Here is a 19,003-nt window from a genome sequence, read left to right on the forward strand (position 1 = left end):
CAATCAGAAGTGGCTGCATAGAACAAAATGAATACATTGAACTTGAAGTAAGTAAACAGATCAATGTACAAATTTCACCAACATACACATTTCAACACCTGGCGAGGTAATGTGGTGTGGATTGTAAATTCCATCTTTGTTCCTGTCTCAAATTCATATAATTGCCATCAATCTTTCGTATATTGTGAATCTTCCATTCAATTCCTTCCTCTCAATCTTGCAGAACCACAAGTATTTAGACTTTCTCATTCTTTCTTGTCTACTTCATGGTGGCACACTCTATAATAAAAACCGGAAGAACTGCGGAAGCTGTAAATCAGGAACAAAAACAAAGTTGCTGGAAAAGCTCGGCAGGTCTGGCAGCATCTGTGAGGGAAAAAACAGAGTTAACGTTTTGAGTCCGGTGACCATTCCTCAGAACTTCAGAAGAAAACAGTGTTAACATTTCAGGTCCGATGACCCCTCCTCAGAAGTTCTGAGGAAGGGCCACCAGACCCAAAACATTAACTCTGTTTTTCCTTTCACAGATGCTGCCAGACCTGCTGAGTTTGTAGCAACTTCGTATTTGTGGCACTTTCCATGCCCAGCACACTCAGGCAATTACTAAATTAAAAAGGAAGTTCGTTCCCAACTAATTACTCTTCAAGAAGTCATAGATTGATGCAGCACAGAAGACTATATTGCACATCAATGTTACTTCTTTGGAAGTACTGATTACTCCCACTTCCCTACCTTTTCTCTTATGTACTGCCTATTTTTCCCTTTCAAATTGTTATCCAATTTTGCATTGAAATTTAAAATAATTAAGATTTTTATGTAATCTGGCAAGGTATATAGCAAAATGCCAAGCAGGCTGTTTGTGAAGATAGATAATAGATTAGCACAATGGCATTAAACAGGACGTGGATTGATGTCTCTCAGACTGGGAACTGGTTGAGGTGGTCTTCTGTGGGTTCTGGTTAGCAGCCAGCCATATTTTTATTTGATATAAGTTGTTTAATCTTGGGTATAGGGAACAATGTTATTAACTTTTCAGATGATACAATATTTGTAAGTATAGTAGAAAGTAATCAGCATAGTTGTAACATTCATGATGCTGAGCAAGATGAACAGGAATATGTTTGGTGGGGAAATTACACATGATGTAATTTAGGTGGGCTGATAAAGGAAAACAGCAACTATCCTATAAGTGGCATGATTTACAAACATAAGAGAGAACTTGCTGACAGAACAAGTCAATAATTTAATTACTTCAGTTTATAAATGAAGATCTAGGTTGTAAAAGCAAAACAGATCTGTTGGAACTTTTAATGACCTTTTTAGTCATTAGCTGAACTATTGGTAGTTGAACAGTCAAGAGAAGTGCAAGGACCTTAGGAAAAATATGAAGGATGTTTGCACTGATGCTATTTGGGATGAAGAACGTTATTATAATTAGAAGTAACAAAACTTTGTGCTACTGTCCTTGAACGTAAGTAAATTAAGAAATAAAAAGACTTACATTCATACAAAATAAGCACAAAAAGTGCAGGAAATACTCTGCAGGTCTTGCAGCATCTGTGGATTGAAAACAGTGTTAACATCATGTTAAACCAATCATTAATGACTGAAATATGAACTCTGTTTACTCCACAGAAACTGCCTGACCTGCTGAGTATTTCCAGTATTTTCTATTTTTATTCTAAATAATCTTAGTTATGCTCACATAGTTAAGTATGAAATATAGTTGAATACTCATGTGGAAACTACAAACAGAATGTAGCTGCAGATTAGTGTCTTTAGAATGCTCATGCTCTATCCAGATCTCCTCTGGATCAGTTTTATTGTTCTTAGAAAGATGAGATGTATTTATATAGCAAAGCTCCTTCTTGCTGATAGTAAGATTTTAAGAGATCTGCTGTCTGAATCTTTTATGGCATGATCTGTGAAGTAAAGCTGTGCATGTTGCTTAAATAGCTCTTGTTCAGAGAATATGTCAGTTGCTGCCCAGTCCATGGTTAAAGGCTTACCTTGGATTTTTTCTTCTGTTAGAGGTTTGTTGCTTTTTGTTTTATTCAGGTAGGATGCAGGACTTGTTTCTTTCCTTTATTAGTTCACTCTCTTGTGCTCTTATTGTTTTGCCTCTTCTCCTTTATTTTATATGTTTGTGGCATCGTTAAGATGTTTTGCTGTGACCATCCATTCCGTAGCCTCCGCGATATCCCTCCCTTCCATAACATGTCTGACCGACCTTCCATGAAGCTTCACTCTGCCCTAGCTGGAAGTCTGTATCTTTCTTAACTTTCTTTCATGCCTCCCCTCTTGCCATCTCTGAGTTCATGCTGTCCCCGAGATGCACCTCCTGCTCTCTTAACCCTAATCCCTCAAAAGGACTTGCCAACCAATTTCCCTTTGTGGCTCACATGTTCCTGGCACTGTTAGTGATTGTCCCTCCTCAGGTTCTGAACCTTTCTCCATCAAACTTGCTGTTATCGTTTCCTTCTTCAGGAAACCGACCATTGACCCCTCTATCCTTGGAAATAACTGCCCCTCCATAAATTCTTTCTTCCCCATAGCCCTTGAATACATGTTGTTCCCCAATCATATTCCCAGCTTTCCAAGAGCTCCATGATTGATTCCCTGTAATCGCCCCTATCATTGTACTGAAATGAGCCTTATCAAAGTCATAAATGACACCTTACATGACTTTCATAAAAGTAGGTTATCCCTCCTCATCCTCATAGTCTGTCTGCAGCCTTTGACATAATTGATCACACTATCCTGCTCCCATGTCGCTCCGCTGTTGTATAGCTAGCTGGCTTGAACTGCTCTCTCTTGGCCCCATTCTTCTTTCTCTGCATGAAACCAGAGGTTTGTCAATGGTGGTTATACTTCCCATTTGCACACCGTTCCCTAATGCTGCCTCTCATAGATCTGACCTTTGCTCCCTCTTTATTCACAACTACCAGCATTTGCTTTGTAGGACCATTTGAACTCCCTGTGTCTGTTTCCACATGTAATACTGGTGACACCCAGCTACACCTCATCATCATCTTTATCAACTGTCTCCAAATCATTGGAGAGCTTGTCTGATACCCAGTATTAAATGAACCAAAATTGCTCATGCTTATGGACCAGTTTCATTCTACCACTTAGAATTACCTGCCAATTATTCTTACTTTCTGTCTTCTACAATTCAGTTAATTTCCTGGTCAGGTCAATAGTCTGCCTCCAATTCCATGCGTTTCAACTTTAATTAACAGCCTTTTATGAGGGACTTCATCAAACGCCTTGTGGAAATTCAAAGATATAATATCCGTTAACAATCCTTGTCCACTGCATTAGTCACCTCCTCGACAAATTCAATCAGTTTTGTCAGGCATTTGTCACATTGTCCTTCTACAAATCCTTCATGGTTTTTGCTGTTTAGCTGAAAAAAATTAAGGTGATCTATAGTTCTGTTTTTAATTTTAGACCCATATATTTTCTTGTCAACAGACGGTAAGCTAACTAACCGATACATCAAGGTGATGCACACAATTTTTCAATCTAAAGGAACAGTTCCTAAATTAAGAGAACTTTGCAACATGACAGTTAGCACTGCTGTAATGTTCACATCTAGTTCCTTTAAAACTATGGGGATGGAAGTTCATAGAGACATTCATAGAACATATGTGTAGACACATTCATAGAATCCCTTCGGCCCAACAATTCCACATTGAACCTCAGAGCGTCCCACCCAGACCTGTCCCCTTGCAGCCTACCTAATCTACACATCCCTGAACACTGCAGACAATTTAGCATGGCCAATCCACCTAACCTGCTCATCTTTGGACTGTGGATGGAAACTGGAGCACCCAGAGGAAACACACGCAGACATGGGGAGAATGTGCAAACTCCACACAGACAGTCGCCGAGGCTGGAATTGAACCTGGGTCCCTGGTGCTGTGAGGCTGCACTGCTAACCACTGAGCCACCATAAATTATTTGAACTTCTCATTCACATCATTGTTTTCTTCTTTACCCAGATTTTTACTCTGTTAAATTTGTTGAGTCCCTGACTCTGAATGAATTTAGTTTGTTTGAGACATCTGATTTATTGATGTCATAGAATTATAGCATCGTAGAGTAGTTCCAACCCACAAGGGGGCTATTTGACATGTTGACTATGGTGGCTGTCTAGAAGACCAATTGAGCTAATCCCCAGTCATTTCCCGACAACAAACTGGGAATTGTTTAGAAGGTTGACTACCATCCGGACTGCAGCAGTTCCATAGCACTGTCAGAGCAACTCGATCCAAGGTGTCAACACAAAATACCAATCCTGAAAGAACGATATCCTAAATTATCTAGGGCAAGATTACTTTCAAAGTTATGTGTGAAGGTTGTATACCAGCCCGTCCATTGATCAGAGGAATCCCAAGAGAAGGTGACATTTAGGATAGTTTTTCGGACTGTTCTGTTTCCAGAGGTCACCATTTGAGCTACCTGCAGGACATGGTTAGGATTTTTTGGAATATACCAGGTTGTATTTGTATAACGAACAATATTGTGGTCATAGGGAAGTCAAAGGCGGAGCATGACACAACCTTCATCTGTTGAAAAATTGAGTGTGTCAACCAGATAATTTTTTGGGTCAATTTACTCTACCCATGGAATCCATCCTGATTCAAGAATGGATGTTGCCTCTGATTTTTAAATTTCTTCTTGCCATATGGTCCCAACTTCTCAGGTAAGATAGCTTTGCCGAGAGATTTGCTTAAGACAGACATCGTAGTAGGCGGAAAACAACCATCAGTCCAATTTTCTGAAGGTTGATCTTGACCTGAAACGACAGCTTTCCTGCTCCTCTGATGCTGCTTGGCCTGCTGTGTTCATCCAGTTCTACACCTTGTTATCATCAGCCCATGGGTGATTTTCTCAAGCAGGTTCTGCCAGCAAGAGTTTGTTTACTACAACACCGTGACTGCAGAAAAGCCCTGGTTATTGAAGTGGATCCATTGAGAAAGGCCTGGGTGCATGTCTTTTGCAAGATGAAAAGTCAATTGCATTTGATTCAAAACCCCTGTCATCTTCACAAGGCAATTATTCTAATATAGGGTGTGAAATAGTAGCTGTGATATTTGGCATTATGCATTTCAGTCATGCTTATTCTCAAATATTTATTCTCAAATTCTATCCTCACCAGTCTCATTTTGCTCTTCACTAACCCCTTCAAACTATTGTATGAGATATGTTTCTTGCTTGAATATTTCACCTGATATAGAATATAGAACTTGGAACATAGAACAGTGCAGCACAATGCAGGCCCTTCAGCCCACGATGTTGTGCCGAACTTTTACCCTAAACCTAATGTCTATCTAACCTCTACCACTACTTTATACTATCATCCATATGCCTATCTGATAGCCACTTAAATGGCCCTAATGAGGCCGACTCCGCTACCCTCTCTGGTAATGCATTCCATGCCCTGACCACACTGAGTAAAGAACCTACCTTTGCAGTCTCTCCTATATCTATCTCCACTCACTTTAAAACTATGTCCCCTTGTAATAGCTACCTCCACCTGAGAAAAAAGTCTCTGGCTGTCTACTCTATCTATACCTCTGATCATTTTGTACATCTCTATCAAGTCACCTCTCATCCTTCATCGTTCTAAAGAGAAACACTGTAACTCTCTTAACCTTTCTTCGTAAGACCTTCCCTCCATTCCAACATCCTGGTACATCTCCTCTGCACCTTTTCCAATGCTTCCACATCCTTCCTGTAATGGGGCGACCAGAGCTGGACACAATACTCCAGATGTGGCTGAACCAGGCTTTTGTATAGCTAGAGCATAACTTCATGTCTCTTGAACTCAATCCCTCTATTAAGGAAAGCTAACACGTCATACGCCTTCTTAGCAATTCTATCCACCTGGGTGGCAGCTTTCAGGGAACTGTGAACATGAACCCCCAAGATCCCTCTGCTCCTCCACACTGCCAAGAATCTTTCCGTTAACCCTGTATCCTGCTTTCAAGTTTGTCCTTCCAAAATGAATCACCTCACACTTTTCAGGGTTAAATTCTATCTGCCACTTCTCAGCCCAGCTCTGCATCCTATCAATGTCCCTTTGTTACCTAGAACAGCCCTCTGCACTGCCCACAGTGTGACCCATCTTTGTATTGTCCACGAACTTGCTAATCCACCCTTCCACTCCTTCATCCAAATCATTTACAAAAATCACAAATAGAAAAGGACCCAGAACAGATCCCTGTGGTACACCACACTTGTAACTGAGCACCATGTTGAATGTTTTCCATCCACTACCACCCTTTGTCTTCTAAGGGTTAGCCAGTTCTGAATCCAGTCTGCCACGTTTCCCCCGATCCCATGCCTCCTTACCTTCTGCATGAGCCTACCATGGGGAACCTTATCAAACACCTTACTTAAATCCACACCCACCGCTCTTCCTTTATCCACGTGTTTGGCCACCTCTTCAAATAATTCAGTAAGGTTTGTGAGGCATGATCTACCCCTCACAAATCCATGCTGACAATCACGAATCATACTGTGCATTTCCAAGTGATCATAAATCCTACCTCTCAGAGCCCTTTCCAATAATTTTCCTGCCACTGGTGTAAGACTAAATGGCCTGTAATTTCCGGGATTGTTCCTGTTCCCTTTTTTGAACAAGGGAATGACGTTTGCCTCTTTCCAATCTTCCGGCACCATACCCGTGGACAGTGAGGATGAAAAAATCATGACCAAAGGCCCTGTGATCTCTTCCCTCACTTCCCGTGGAATCCTTGGATAATTCCCATTAGGCCCGGGGGACTTATCTGTCTTCAAGATCCTCAGAGTTCCTAGCACACCTTCCTTACTAACATCGACCTCCGCTACCCTACCTGCCTGTTTCACACTGTCCTCCCCTGCAACCAGGTCCCTCACAGTTGTGAATACCAAAGAAAAGTATTCATTAAGGACCTCTCCTATCTCTTTAGCCTCTGGGCACAAATTCCCTTTACAATCCTTGAGTGGCCTTACCCTTTCTCTGGTCGTTCTCTTGTTCTGCACATAGGTGTAAAAAGCCTTGGAGTTTTCCTTGATGCTATCCGCCAAGGTTTTCGCATGCCCCCTTATTGCTCTCCTAAGCCCTTTCTTCAGCTCTTTCCTGGCTAACTTATATCCCTTTAGAACCTTTTCCATTCATCTTTTCCTAAACCTTACATAAGCCTCCTTCTTCCTCTTAACCAGTCGTTTGACCTCTCTCGAGAACCAAGGCTCCCTCACATGACCACATCCTCCCTGCCTGCTAGGGACAAACATATCGAGCACATGCAGTATGCATTCCTTAAACAATCTCCACATTTCTATACTGCACTTCCCTGACAGCATCTGTTCCCATTTTATGTTACCCAGTTCTTGCCCTACAGAATTATAATTACTCTTCCCCCATTTATAAACCTTATCCTGCTGTATGTATCTATCCTCTTCTATGACTATTGTAAAAGAAACAGAGTTATGATTGCTACCGCCAAAATGCTCTCCTACCCACAGGTCTAACACTTGCCCCGGTTCATTGCCAAGCACCAAATGCAAAGTGGCCTCTCCTCGTGTTGGGCTATCTACATTCTGTGTCAGGAACCCTTCCTGAACGCACTGGACAAAATCTGCTCCATCTAAACTATTACAACTAAAATGTTTCTAACCAATATTTGGAAAGTTGAAGTCACCCATGACTACAACCCTGTCACTTCTGCACCTTTCCAGTATCTGCCTCCCAATCCACTCCTCCACTTCTCTGCAACTATTAGGGGGTCCGCAAAAAAAAACCCAACAAAGTGACTGCTCCTTTCTTGTTCCTGACCTCAACCCAAACTGATTCTGGAGATATATCATTCTCGAACTGCCTTTCAGTAGCCGCTATACTAGCCCTAACTAGCAATGCCACTCCCCCACCTCTTTTTCCACCCTCCCTATTTCTTTTAAAGCATCTAAATCCCAGAACTTCCAACAACCATTCCTCTCCCTGAGTCACCCAAGTTTCTGTAATGGCCACAACATCGTAGCTCCAAGTTCCAACCATTGCTCTGAGTTCATTCACTTTATTTCTGATACTTCTAGCATTGAAGTACACACACCTCAAACCATCTCTGTACACACAAGTACGCTCCATCGACTGCGTTTCTTTATAAACCACCTCACCCCATGTTGTGTCTGTTGGAAGGCCGAATACCTCATGCTCTGAATTATAAATCCGGCTCTCCACCCCCTACGGAACTAGTTTAAATCATCCCACAGAGCTTGAGCAAATCTCCCTCCCAGGATATTTGTGCCCTTCTGGTTCAGGTGCAACCCGTCCTTACTGTACAGGTCCCGCGTTACCCAGGATGTGCTCCAATTATCCACATAATTGAAGCCCTCCCTTCTGCACCAGCCCTGTAGCAATGTGTTTAGCTGCACACTTTCCCTATTTCTTACCTTGTTATCACATGGCACTGGTCGTAATCCAGAGATAAATACCCTGTTTGTCCTGGTCTTCAACTTCCAACCTAACTCTCTACTCGTTTTTCACATTCTCGATCCTTCTTTCTCCCAATGTCATTGGTACCGATGTATACCATGACGGCCGGCTGCTCACCCTACCCCTTATGGATCTTGAAGACACGATCCGAGACATCACGGACCCTGGCACCCGGGAGGCAACATACCATCCTTTCATCTCACTTGCGTCCACAGAACTGCCTTGTCTGTGCCTGTTACTATTGAACCCCCACTACAATTGCTGTCTTGTTCTCCCCCCTTCCTTTCTGTGCCACAGGGTCAGGCTCAGCCTCAGTGCCAGAGACCTGTCCGCTATGGCCTTCTCCTCATAGGTAATTCCCCCCACAACAGTATCCAAGGCAGTATACTTATTATTGAGAGGAATGGCCACAGGGGATCCTGCACTATCTGCCTATTCCCTTACCCCTTCCTGACAGTCACCCAGCTACCTTTTTTCCTGTACCTTGGGTGTGACCACCTCCTTGTAACTCCTCTCTATCATCCCTTCAGCCTCCCAAATGATCCAGAGTTCATCCAGCTCCAGCTCCAGTTCCCTAGTGTGGTATTTGAGGAGCTGGAGTTAGGTGCACTTCTCACAGGTGAAGTCAGAGGGAACACTAGCAGTGACCCTTACCTCCCACATCCTGCAAGAGGAGCTTGCGACTGCCCAAGCTTCCATTCCCTCTGCTCTAGATTTCCAGAAGAACAACAAAAATAAGCCTTACCCTACCGACCCTCCACACAGTCTTTGTTTTGGCTCGAGGAGGAGGATGGTTGGGAGACATGTGCAGTGCTTTGGGTTTAGCCAATGTCTGAAAATATTAGATAATAAAGTGTGGGACTGGATGAAGTTCACTTCCGGGCTCACATCCTCACCACTCCCGCTGCTGAAATCAAGAAGGCCGCTGCTGCATGAGATAAGTTTTTATACAGGGAAGAATAAACCTTACCTTCCCTGGTAAGGCCCCCTGGGTCACGCTGGTGCCACTGAAAACAAGATGCACCATACATCTGTGATAATGGGAACTGCAGATGCTGGAAAATCCAAGATAACGAAAGGTGAGGCTGGATGAACACAGCAGGCCCAGCAGCATCTCAGGAGCTTTTGTGCTCCTGAGATGCTGCTGCACCATACAATCCCTTTACTTTAATCTTGCACTTCACAGAGGAGTTCTGAGTTAGTTTTCCTTGAAGGGGAAATTTGATACAGGTGTTCAGGACCATGAGCTGTTTGCACAGCGTAACCAGGGAGAAACTGTCCCCATTATTAGGAGGAACAGGATCCAGAAGGAACAGATTTAAGGTAATTGGAAAATGTAGCAGTGGTGGAGTGAGGCAGTACTCTTCTCATGTGGCAAGAAGTTAGGATCTGGAATGCACTTGCCGTGAGTGTATCAGAGACTGGATCAAATTGGGCTTTCAACAGGGAATTAGACTGTTACCTGAAAAGGAGGGAGGCGCAAGGAAATGGGTGGGAGTGACATTGGGAAAATTGCATATTCCAAGGGCCAGCACACACACAGCAGCCCCTATGACTGTCACTATTCCACGATCCTGTCTATGATTCTTTTTCCATCTCCAATAAACTATCAGTAGAATCATTGAAGTGTTTACAGTCAGTCATAAAATAAGCCAGCCAAGTATATGGTTGAGATAACTGAGAATTGTTCACCGGATAGGAATAAAAAGTCCTCTGACTGTTAAAACAGTTTAAAAACCAAATCATTAGCATAAATATTACTGAGCTTCAGTGAATAATAAAGAGTTATACAGGAACATTAAAGATGCGCCTTGTATATGAAAAAATGTTAACAATGTTTATGATTATAACTAAATTTATCACACTGCAGTAAATTATATGAATGAATTATTGCAATAATTTCATACAGATTCATTATAATTAAAATTATGCATATTTAGCAAGTGGATTTTGAAGGGAAGAACTATTGAAAAACAATGCTGGTCCAGACACATCAGGAAATTCACCCATGCAACTCTTTGAAGATGGCAGGATATGTTGAGAAGGTTTTCAAAAGAGCAGAATAGATCGCTGAGGTAATAAGGTGAAGAGTTGGCTGAACACAACAGGCCAAGCAGCATCAGAGGAGCAGGAAAGCTGATGTTTCAGGCCTAGATCATTAGTTTCATTAGTGGAAGAATATGTACAAAAGTAAAGATGTTATGCCAAACCCTTATGCACAATTATTTAGGGTTTAACAGAAGGATCATGTTCAACTTTATCAAATATTTCATAACCTTGCAGAGAAGCTTTATTGGAATGACAGCATGGACGAGGACATAACTTATGTAGAAAGACTGGAAAAGCTGTAATTTTAGTCATTTAGTCAAAGACATTTAAGGGTAGATTTGAGAAGTATTCAAAATTTTAAAGCATTTCGATAGTCAATGGCAGGAAGTTGTTCCAATGATAGGAAATAAGTAAGCAGAGGACTCAGGCAGTTTGGGGTGGGTTCTGGGGCTGAGGTTTGGAGCAGAGTAAGATGAGAGAAATTTTTAGACATTAAATTGTGTGATTTAGAATGCACTGACTGAAAAGGTGAAAGAAAAACAGAAAGTGCTGAAGAAACTCAGCAGGTCTGGCAACACCACCTACAAAGTGAGAAAAAAGATTTTTGAGTCTGATATGTCTGTTCTTCAGAACTGTAATGGTGCTGGAAGCAAACTGAGTGGCACCATTTAAATGGGAACTGGCTATAAACTTGACAAGGGGTTAGACACAGTGCTCTGGGGAAAGAGGTAGGGTATGTGACTAATTGTGTAGTTCTTTCAGAAAGCCAGCAGAGGTGAGGTGAGTGCATTGATCTCTTTCTGTTCTGTGCTTTTGTACAATTTTTTGATGCATTCTCCCTCCAAACAAGAAAAGAGTGCCAGATATTGATAGTACTATATCCCTTTAAAGAGGATAAAGATAACCCTTCTTACGAACATACAAAATAAGAGGCAGGGGGCTGGGCTGGTAGCCTCTGCTGTACCGTGCCTTATGTCCTCAATAAGTGCTTTGTTATGAGGTAAATCAGGCAACAACATCTGGTGTATAAATGCACAATTAACCCTCAAAATGTGGGTTTTTATACTCGCCTTTTTTATTCGTCTATTAAACATGCCCAGAAAATGTTAGGACTAGTACATTTCCTGAGAAGTTAACTTTTAGTCATAATTATGGTCAGTTTTGTTTTAACCCTGAAAATGGAGCTTTGTAAGTGTGGAATCTTCATTCACTTAAATGTAATAATCGTGACAATATTGTCTTTTCTTTGAGATATCTCTTTCATCTCTTCTTCTCTTCCTCTCTATGAAGTTTGCACATTCTCTCTGTGTCTGTATGAGCTTCTTCCCACAGCCCAAAGATGTGCAACTTAGGTGGACTGGCCATGCAAAATTGTCCATGGTGTCTAAGATGTACAGGCTGGATGAAGTACAAATGCTGCCATCAAAGTACGGCAGCTTCACACAGGAAAAAAAAACTCCAAACAAAAATGAAGATGTTTGGAATGAAAACAAAGCTTAACAGTACATAATATCTCTGTAAAGTTAGCAAAATATTGTAGAAATTGTTCCAATGGGGTAACTTGATATCTAACCCATCAGTGCCATCCTTTTCCATAATTTACTATGTACAGTAAATATATCCCATCGCAGAGAGCCTGAATCGTTGGGAGCATAATAAAACTACATAACCTCATAATTTCTTCCTTCAGAAATGTCACTTTCTCCTTCTGCACCAGTGGAGAGAGATGTTAACATGCAGATCAGCTAAAATTACAGATTTATTGCAATGCAGTGCAAAGTATTGTAAAGATTACATCTTTCTATCTTTCTGTATTATTGATTGGAAATGAAATAGGAACTCTCTGAAAAACAAGGGTTGCTACTTTCCTTTAAAACAAGTAACCTGTCACTGATTGTGAAATCTGTTTACACAACTACTTGTTCAAGCAGACGCCTTACGCAGAAGAGTTGGAGGCAAGAGATGTGTGTGAATGAAGCTTTGGCTGGCAACAAGTGGCTGATTGGTGTGTGGGCTAGTGAGAAGCCGTCCTACCTGCCAACAAATGCGTAACTGCCTCCCAGGTAGACGAACAGCTTGAGAGTGTGCATGTTTGGGAGAAGCAATTGGATCTCCACGAGCACTGTATCTGCAGGAAAAAAAGAGACACCTATCACTGAAGAAAGCCTAAGCATTTGCTGTAGGCTGTGGCTCTTAACCGTGAAGTTAGATACACTATAAATGTGAACCAGCCACGATGTGCCTTCAGCAAGCAAGTGAAAATACTGGAAGAAGTAAATTGAGAAGCAGCATGACCTGACAAATGCAAAGAAACTTCTCAGCAAATCTAGTGAGCAGGAACCATTGAACTAATTTCTGAGCCTTTCCCCTTCCCATCACACCCTGTTTGTGCTCGACTTTCGTTAGGGGAGACTTAATGAGGGTTTAGAGTTTTAACTAGTAGATTTATATGTCAATTGTTCATAATCGTTTATCTGTAGATAGAATGTCATTATTTGGAATAAACAGTAATTTATCATCAAGTATAGCAGCTAGGTCCAAGCACTCTGTCAACCAGGTCTAAAAAAAATAGGTAAATTAGGGAATTCTGCATAATTTTAGAAAATATTTCACATTTGTGTTGACTCCAGGAATAGAACAAAGAACAAAGAAAATTACAGCACAGGAACAGTCCCTTCGGCCCTCCAAGCCTGCACCGATTGAGATCCTCTGTCTAAACCTGTCATCTATTTTCTAGGGCCTGTATCCCTTTGCTTCCTACCCATCCATGTACCTGTCCAAATATATCTTAAAAGACACTATCATGTCTGTGCCTACCATCTACACTGGCAATACATTCCAGGCACCCACCATGCTCTGCGTAAAGAGCTTTCCACGCATATCTCCCATAAACTTTCCTCCTCTCACTTTGAACTCATCACCCCTAGTAATTGAGTCCCCCACTCTGGGGAAAAAGCTTCTTGCTATCCATCCTGTCTATACTCCTCATGATTTTGTAGCCCTCAATCAGGTTCCCCCTGAATCTCCGTCTTTCTAATGAAAATAATCCTAATCTACTCAACCTCTCTCCATAGCTAGCATCCTCCATACCAGGCAACATCCTGGTGAACCTCCTCTGCAACCTCTCCAAAGCATTCACATCCTTTTGGTAATGTGGTGACCAGAACTGTACGCAGTACTCTAAATATGGCCAAACCAAAGCCTTATACAACTGTAACATGACCTGCCAACTCTTGTACTCAATACCCCATCCGATGAATGAAAGCATGCCATATGCCTTCTTGACCACGCTATTGACCTGCGTTGTCACCTTCAGGGAACAATGGACCTGAACACCCTGATCTCTCTGTTCATCAATTTTCCCTAGGACTTTTCCATTTACTGTACAGTTCGCCCTTGAATTTGATCGTCCAAAATGCATCACCTCGCATTTGCCCGGATTGAACTCCATCTGCCACTTATCTGCCCAACTCTCCAATCTATCTATATTCTGCTGTAATTTCTGATAGTCCCCTTCACTATCTGCTACTCCACTAATCTTACTGTCATCTGCAAACTTGCTGATCAGACCATCTGTACCTTCCTCCAAATCATTTACATATATCACAAACAACAGTGGTCCCAGCACAGATCCCTGTGGAACACCGCTGGTCACAGGTCTCCAATTTGAGAAACCCCCTTCCAGTACTACTGTGGCCTTCATTTCCATTGAGCTACACCAGTGAGGTATAACAATATTTTCATATCAACAACATATTTTGTGAATTAATTACAGGAGAAATGCATTAAACTCTAAGCACTTTGAATGATGACTTTTACCTCACTCACAACTGCAGAATGTAAATGTTATTTAATGTGTGAATTAAATAATTTGTTTTAGTAATTTGGAAGTCTTTAAAGTTTGTTGGGTGCTATCCTTTCAAAGATTGGTCTCGGGCAATTCCCATCCTCAAACACAACACATCACATTTCAATCAAGCCTTCTCACATTATTTGCAACAACTTCATTCCTTTGCTATTGAGTCCAAAGGAAATGACTGAAACAAACATATCTGTTAGTTCTCCAGAGATTAGGTTCAGCACGGCTTGGGAGAAGCCAGAGAAGAGCAATTTACAGCAAATGGGAGAAATATAATCTTGAGTTTTAACAGCCCATTCTTTATGAATGATATTGGAATCTATTTTGGCTATGCTGATCGGAACTTTTGGCAAGTGAAGCTACTGGCTAAAAATAAATCATTTAGAAAATCTATTCTGAATTGTTCACAAAGAACTGGAGAGTATAAAAAGCTAAACTGGTAGCATGACCAAAATGAGAGAAAATCTGGTATAAAAGCCACTTTATGAACAGATTATTTGATGTCCTTTAAAAAAACATATTTCATAAAACTCCGTGCTTGATGTGCTGTCATAACTAAGGGAGAATCATTTATAGTGAATATGCGACTGAGGTTCTAAGGAAAATATAATAATTCATAGCGGACACTGTAGAGTTTTATCTGAATGATTTTGGTAACCAGAAATAAATTATTCCCAGCTTTCCTTTGAATGCTAAATAATTCCTCTGTTTAAACCAGTTGGTCATGTACATATCATGTTGTTAAGAATGATACATTACTCACAGGGGCCTGGAGGCCACAGGCAGGTGTACAATACATACAACTCTGATTCTCTGACCAGCAATAACCTTGTAGTGCGGCCCAGCCCTCACTCGAGAATGAAACTCGGGCCCGGATCTTTTTTCCTTGGATGTAAGATTTGTGTCAGGATCCTTCAGAAGTCCTGAAACACTGAATTTGAGGGAATGGTCCTGAAAGTTGAAACTTCCAACGGGCAACTTTCCTGAGGTATCCTGAACTCTCCAAAGAAGTCTGCCAACACTGAGCTGGAGTAAAAGACTTTGAACAATTTTCACTCAGTTACTTGGATAGTTCACTCACTGATGCACTGTTCTATAACAGTATGCACACACTGATATAATGCATACTCCGTGGGAGTATATTTGCAGTGATACAGTGGATGTCACCAGTTTACACACTAACTTATTGTACTTTTTAACAGTGAGGTCCGTCCAGACTGCTCCAACATTTAACACAATCATGGTTGACCTGATCATGGCCTCAACTCAACCATTGGTGTCATAGCACGAACTCTTTTTCTCTATTTCCCAGTTGAAATTCTGCATTTCACCTCCAGATAATTCAGTTCCGGCATGGAGATCATCGAAAGAGCAGAGGGTTAACGGTTCACACCATGTTACATCGATGCAAAACCAGAATCACTCTAGCTTCAGTTATTGAACTTCAGTGTGCAGATGACACATGTTCATTCACTCAGCAAATGAGTTCTTGGTCATTATTGACTCCTCAAAGCCAAGTGACAATTGGGCCTTTCACTAGGTTCCCAGAAAACAAAGGGCATCTTCCAAACAGCTCCCACAGCAAAAAATCTTTGTCTTGATGAGATGTGGACGATTTTCCCTTATTTCTCCTCCACAAAGGCAAGCATAAATGATGCAATTGATCATTTCCTCCTGCACGCTGATGTATTACACACACAGTGACAGGCTACATATTAATGTAGCGCACACAGTATAAATATACATATTGCTGTTGTACACACTCTGTAACCGTATATACGGACGTAGACATTGCACAAAGTATGGTGCAGCATGACTTGAATACAAGTCATTCAGGATTTCTGTCACATGTATGAATCCAAATCTCCCTGCAAAAAAAAGGTTTGAGATGCAATTCCTCAGGTTGTTATACATGCCCCTAACGTCGTTGTGTGTGCTGCGAGACTTCACTATTGTTAATGTGCACTTGGATTCTTGCTGAGCGTGCAAGCGAACCTTATGCTTGAATCTATAAGAGGACAGTGCATTATCTGTTTTCCATCTGATTTATTTTGTAGCACTGGATGACAGAACTGGAAATCTTCGCCATGCTATTTGCAGCTGCTATTCATGACTACGAACACACAGGAATGACAAATAATTTCCACATTCAGACCAGGTAACATCGAGATTAATCATTTACCTTTTGCTGTCGAAAACTTGTTTATTGTTTGTTTCTCAGACAAATCTTCCTTTCAATTAACACTGGAATGCTTACGCTGAATTCTTACTGTCGGTGCCTTATTCACTGATTTCATGGCTCATCAAGTCAAGATGCCGTGCCAAAGTGGCTCTCCCACTAATTCACAAGTGCCTCCACCTCTGTTCCCACTAACCAGAGGCTGATACAATTCAGTCCTATGAGTTCATATCCCACTGTGTCAGGTTGTGAAATTAACTTAAACAAATCTGGAAAGTGGATAACTGACACTTCAAAAGGTTAACAACCCAGTGGCCGGGAGTTTCACTCGTCTCCTTCAGGAGAAAGAACATGCTGTCCCTGGTGGGTCGTCTTCAGTTTTTTAAAGAGTTATGAGTTAGAGCTGCCCCTTGATCTGAGCGAAGGCGCAATCACTTTGATTGATAGTTAAGAGACAGCCATGTTGCTCCTAGTCTGTGGGCCAAACCAGATAAGGATGACAAATTTCATTGGTGAAGTAGATCATTTTAATACAACAAAGTGTGGAGCTGGATAAACCCAGAAGGCCAAGCAGCATCTCAGGAGCACAAAAGCTGACGTTTCGGGCCTAGACCCTTCATCAGCGGGTCATCTGTCATAATAATGATTTGGTCAATTGAAAGATGGATTGGCCATTGGTACCACTGCCCAGTCTTCCATAAGATTGATAGTCATTTATATGAAGGTCTTTTGTCAGCTTTTGTGCTCCTGAGATGCTGCTTGGCCTGCTGTGTTCATCCAGCTCCACACTTTGTTATCTTGGATTCTCCAGCATCTGCAGTTCCATTATCTCTTAGATCTTTTTAATGACAATTTATGCTCCCCCTCACTGAGGCTCAGCATTAATTGAATTTAAATTTCACCAGCTGATTTGAGGTTTGAACACATATCTCCAGAGTGTTAGCTGGGGCCTCAAGGTTATTAAACCAGTGACGTTATCACTGTGTCATCATCTCTCAGTTTACATCAGCCGCACTTTAAAGTGGCCTTGCAGGATGAGCAGTTTTCTGAACCACTGTTGCTTTTATAAGAACAGTAGTTGATCAAGGAGATGACCTTCCATTACCATCTTGTGCTGGTCTGTAAATTATATACTTTCCTGTATTAGCTACATTCTAGGAAGGAATAAAGTGCCCAGATATGATTTATTCTGCAGGATTCATTCAACCCAGGTTAAAGTTTCTGCAGAGATCTAGTTATAACACAGTGGTGCTGATTCTGCAAGCTGTGATTCATTTCCTTTCTTTCATACCAACGGAGTAATTAGTAGTTCGGTAGAAATATTAAATCCAGATGAGACCTTTAAAGATAAGTAGAATGTTCCAGTATTGGGACATTGAATGTTTTGTTTCATCACAGCACCTTCTGTTCTCTTGTGTGACATTGGGTCTATTGAGTGCCAAAATACCACATTGTGTAAAGTGGTAAATATAGATAATTCAATGTCGTTTAAAACACTCTCTGAACCAAATCGGTACTCCAACCATGATAATTACTTATTGTTTCAGTCTGACCTGTGATGGGTATAAAAAAACAAGTGTGTGTAGGAAATTGAGTTTTCCTTTTAAAAATGGATTGATTCCAAATGATGGTGAAAATGTGTCTTAAGCCAGTAAAAAATCAATTTCTACAGTATACCAAGAAAGTGTGGTAGCACATTATAGGCCATAATTAAAGTGTTATAAATGACTATCAATCTTATGGAAGGCTGGGCAGTGGTACCGATGGCCAATCCATCTTTCAACTGACCAAATCATTATTATGACAGATGTTACAAAACGAGGTGGGAAAGTAGATGGTGAGGGCGATAGAGTCTGCAGAAGGATTTAGACAGATGCAAGCGATTGGGCAAAAATTTGGCACATAGTATATAATGTGAGAAAATATGAGATCATGTACTTTCATGGGAAAAATAAACAAGCTGAAAATTATTGAAATTAGGAATGATATCAGAAAACTGTAGCAGTGAACAAACCACAAGGAGCTAACACCCAAGTTTAGCAGTCATTAGGGAAAGAAAATGAAATGCTGGCCTTTCATTCCAAGGGAAGGGAATATAAAAATTAAAAAGTCTTGCTTGACTATCCAAGGCATTACTTGGACCACAGCTGTAATACAGTGAACTGTTTTGGTCCCCTTATCCAAGAAAAGATGTATTGGCATTGGAGGCAGCCCTGAGTAGGTTTACTAGGTTAATCCTGGGTATGGAGGGATTGTCACATGAGCAAAGGTTGAGTAGATTGGCTATGTAATCATTGGAGTTCAGTAGGATGAGAGACAACCTTATTGAAACACTCCTGATCTCTAAGGGGCTTGAGAGGGTAGAATGAGTGGATTATTGTTTTTGCGGGATAATCTAGGACTAGAGATTATAATTTCAGAGTATGGGGTC

At 41.3% G+C, this 19,003-nt stretch overlaps 1 protein-coding gene across 4 annotated transcripts in view; it reads left to right on the plus strand.

Annotated features, from left to right (window-relative positions):
- Positions 1-19,003, plus strand: part of LOC125451703 (dual specificity calcium/calmodulin-dependent 3',5'-cyclic nucleotide phosphodiesterase 1A-like) — a 793,424-nt gene that overhangs the window by 656,455 nt on the left and 117,966 nt on the right. For all 4 annotated transcript variants that reach the window (XM_059645774.1, XM_059645776.1, XM_059645775.1 and 1 more), the window contains one exon: positions 16,451-16,551. In XM_059645774.1, coding sequence (XP_059501757.1) covers positions 16,451-16,551 — 101 coding nt within the window. The remainder of the gene's footprint in view (positions 1-16,450; positions 16,552-19,003) is intronic.

This window comes from Stegostoma tigrinum, chromosome 5 (assembly GCF_030684315.1).
Source record: "Stegostoma tigrinum isolate sSteTig4 chromosome 5, sSteTig4.hap1, whole genome shotgun sequence".
NCBI classification, from domain to species: Eukaryota; Metazoa; Chordata; class Chondrichthyes; order Orectolobiformes; family Stegostomatidae; genus Stegostoma; species Stegostoma tigrinum.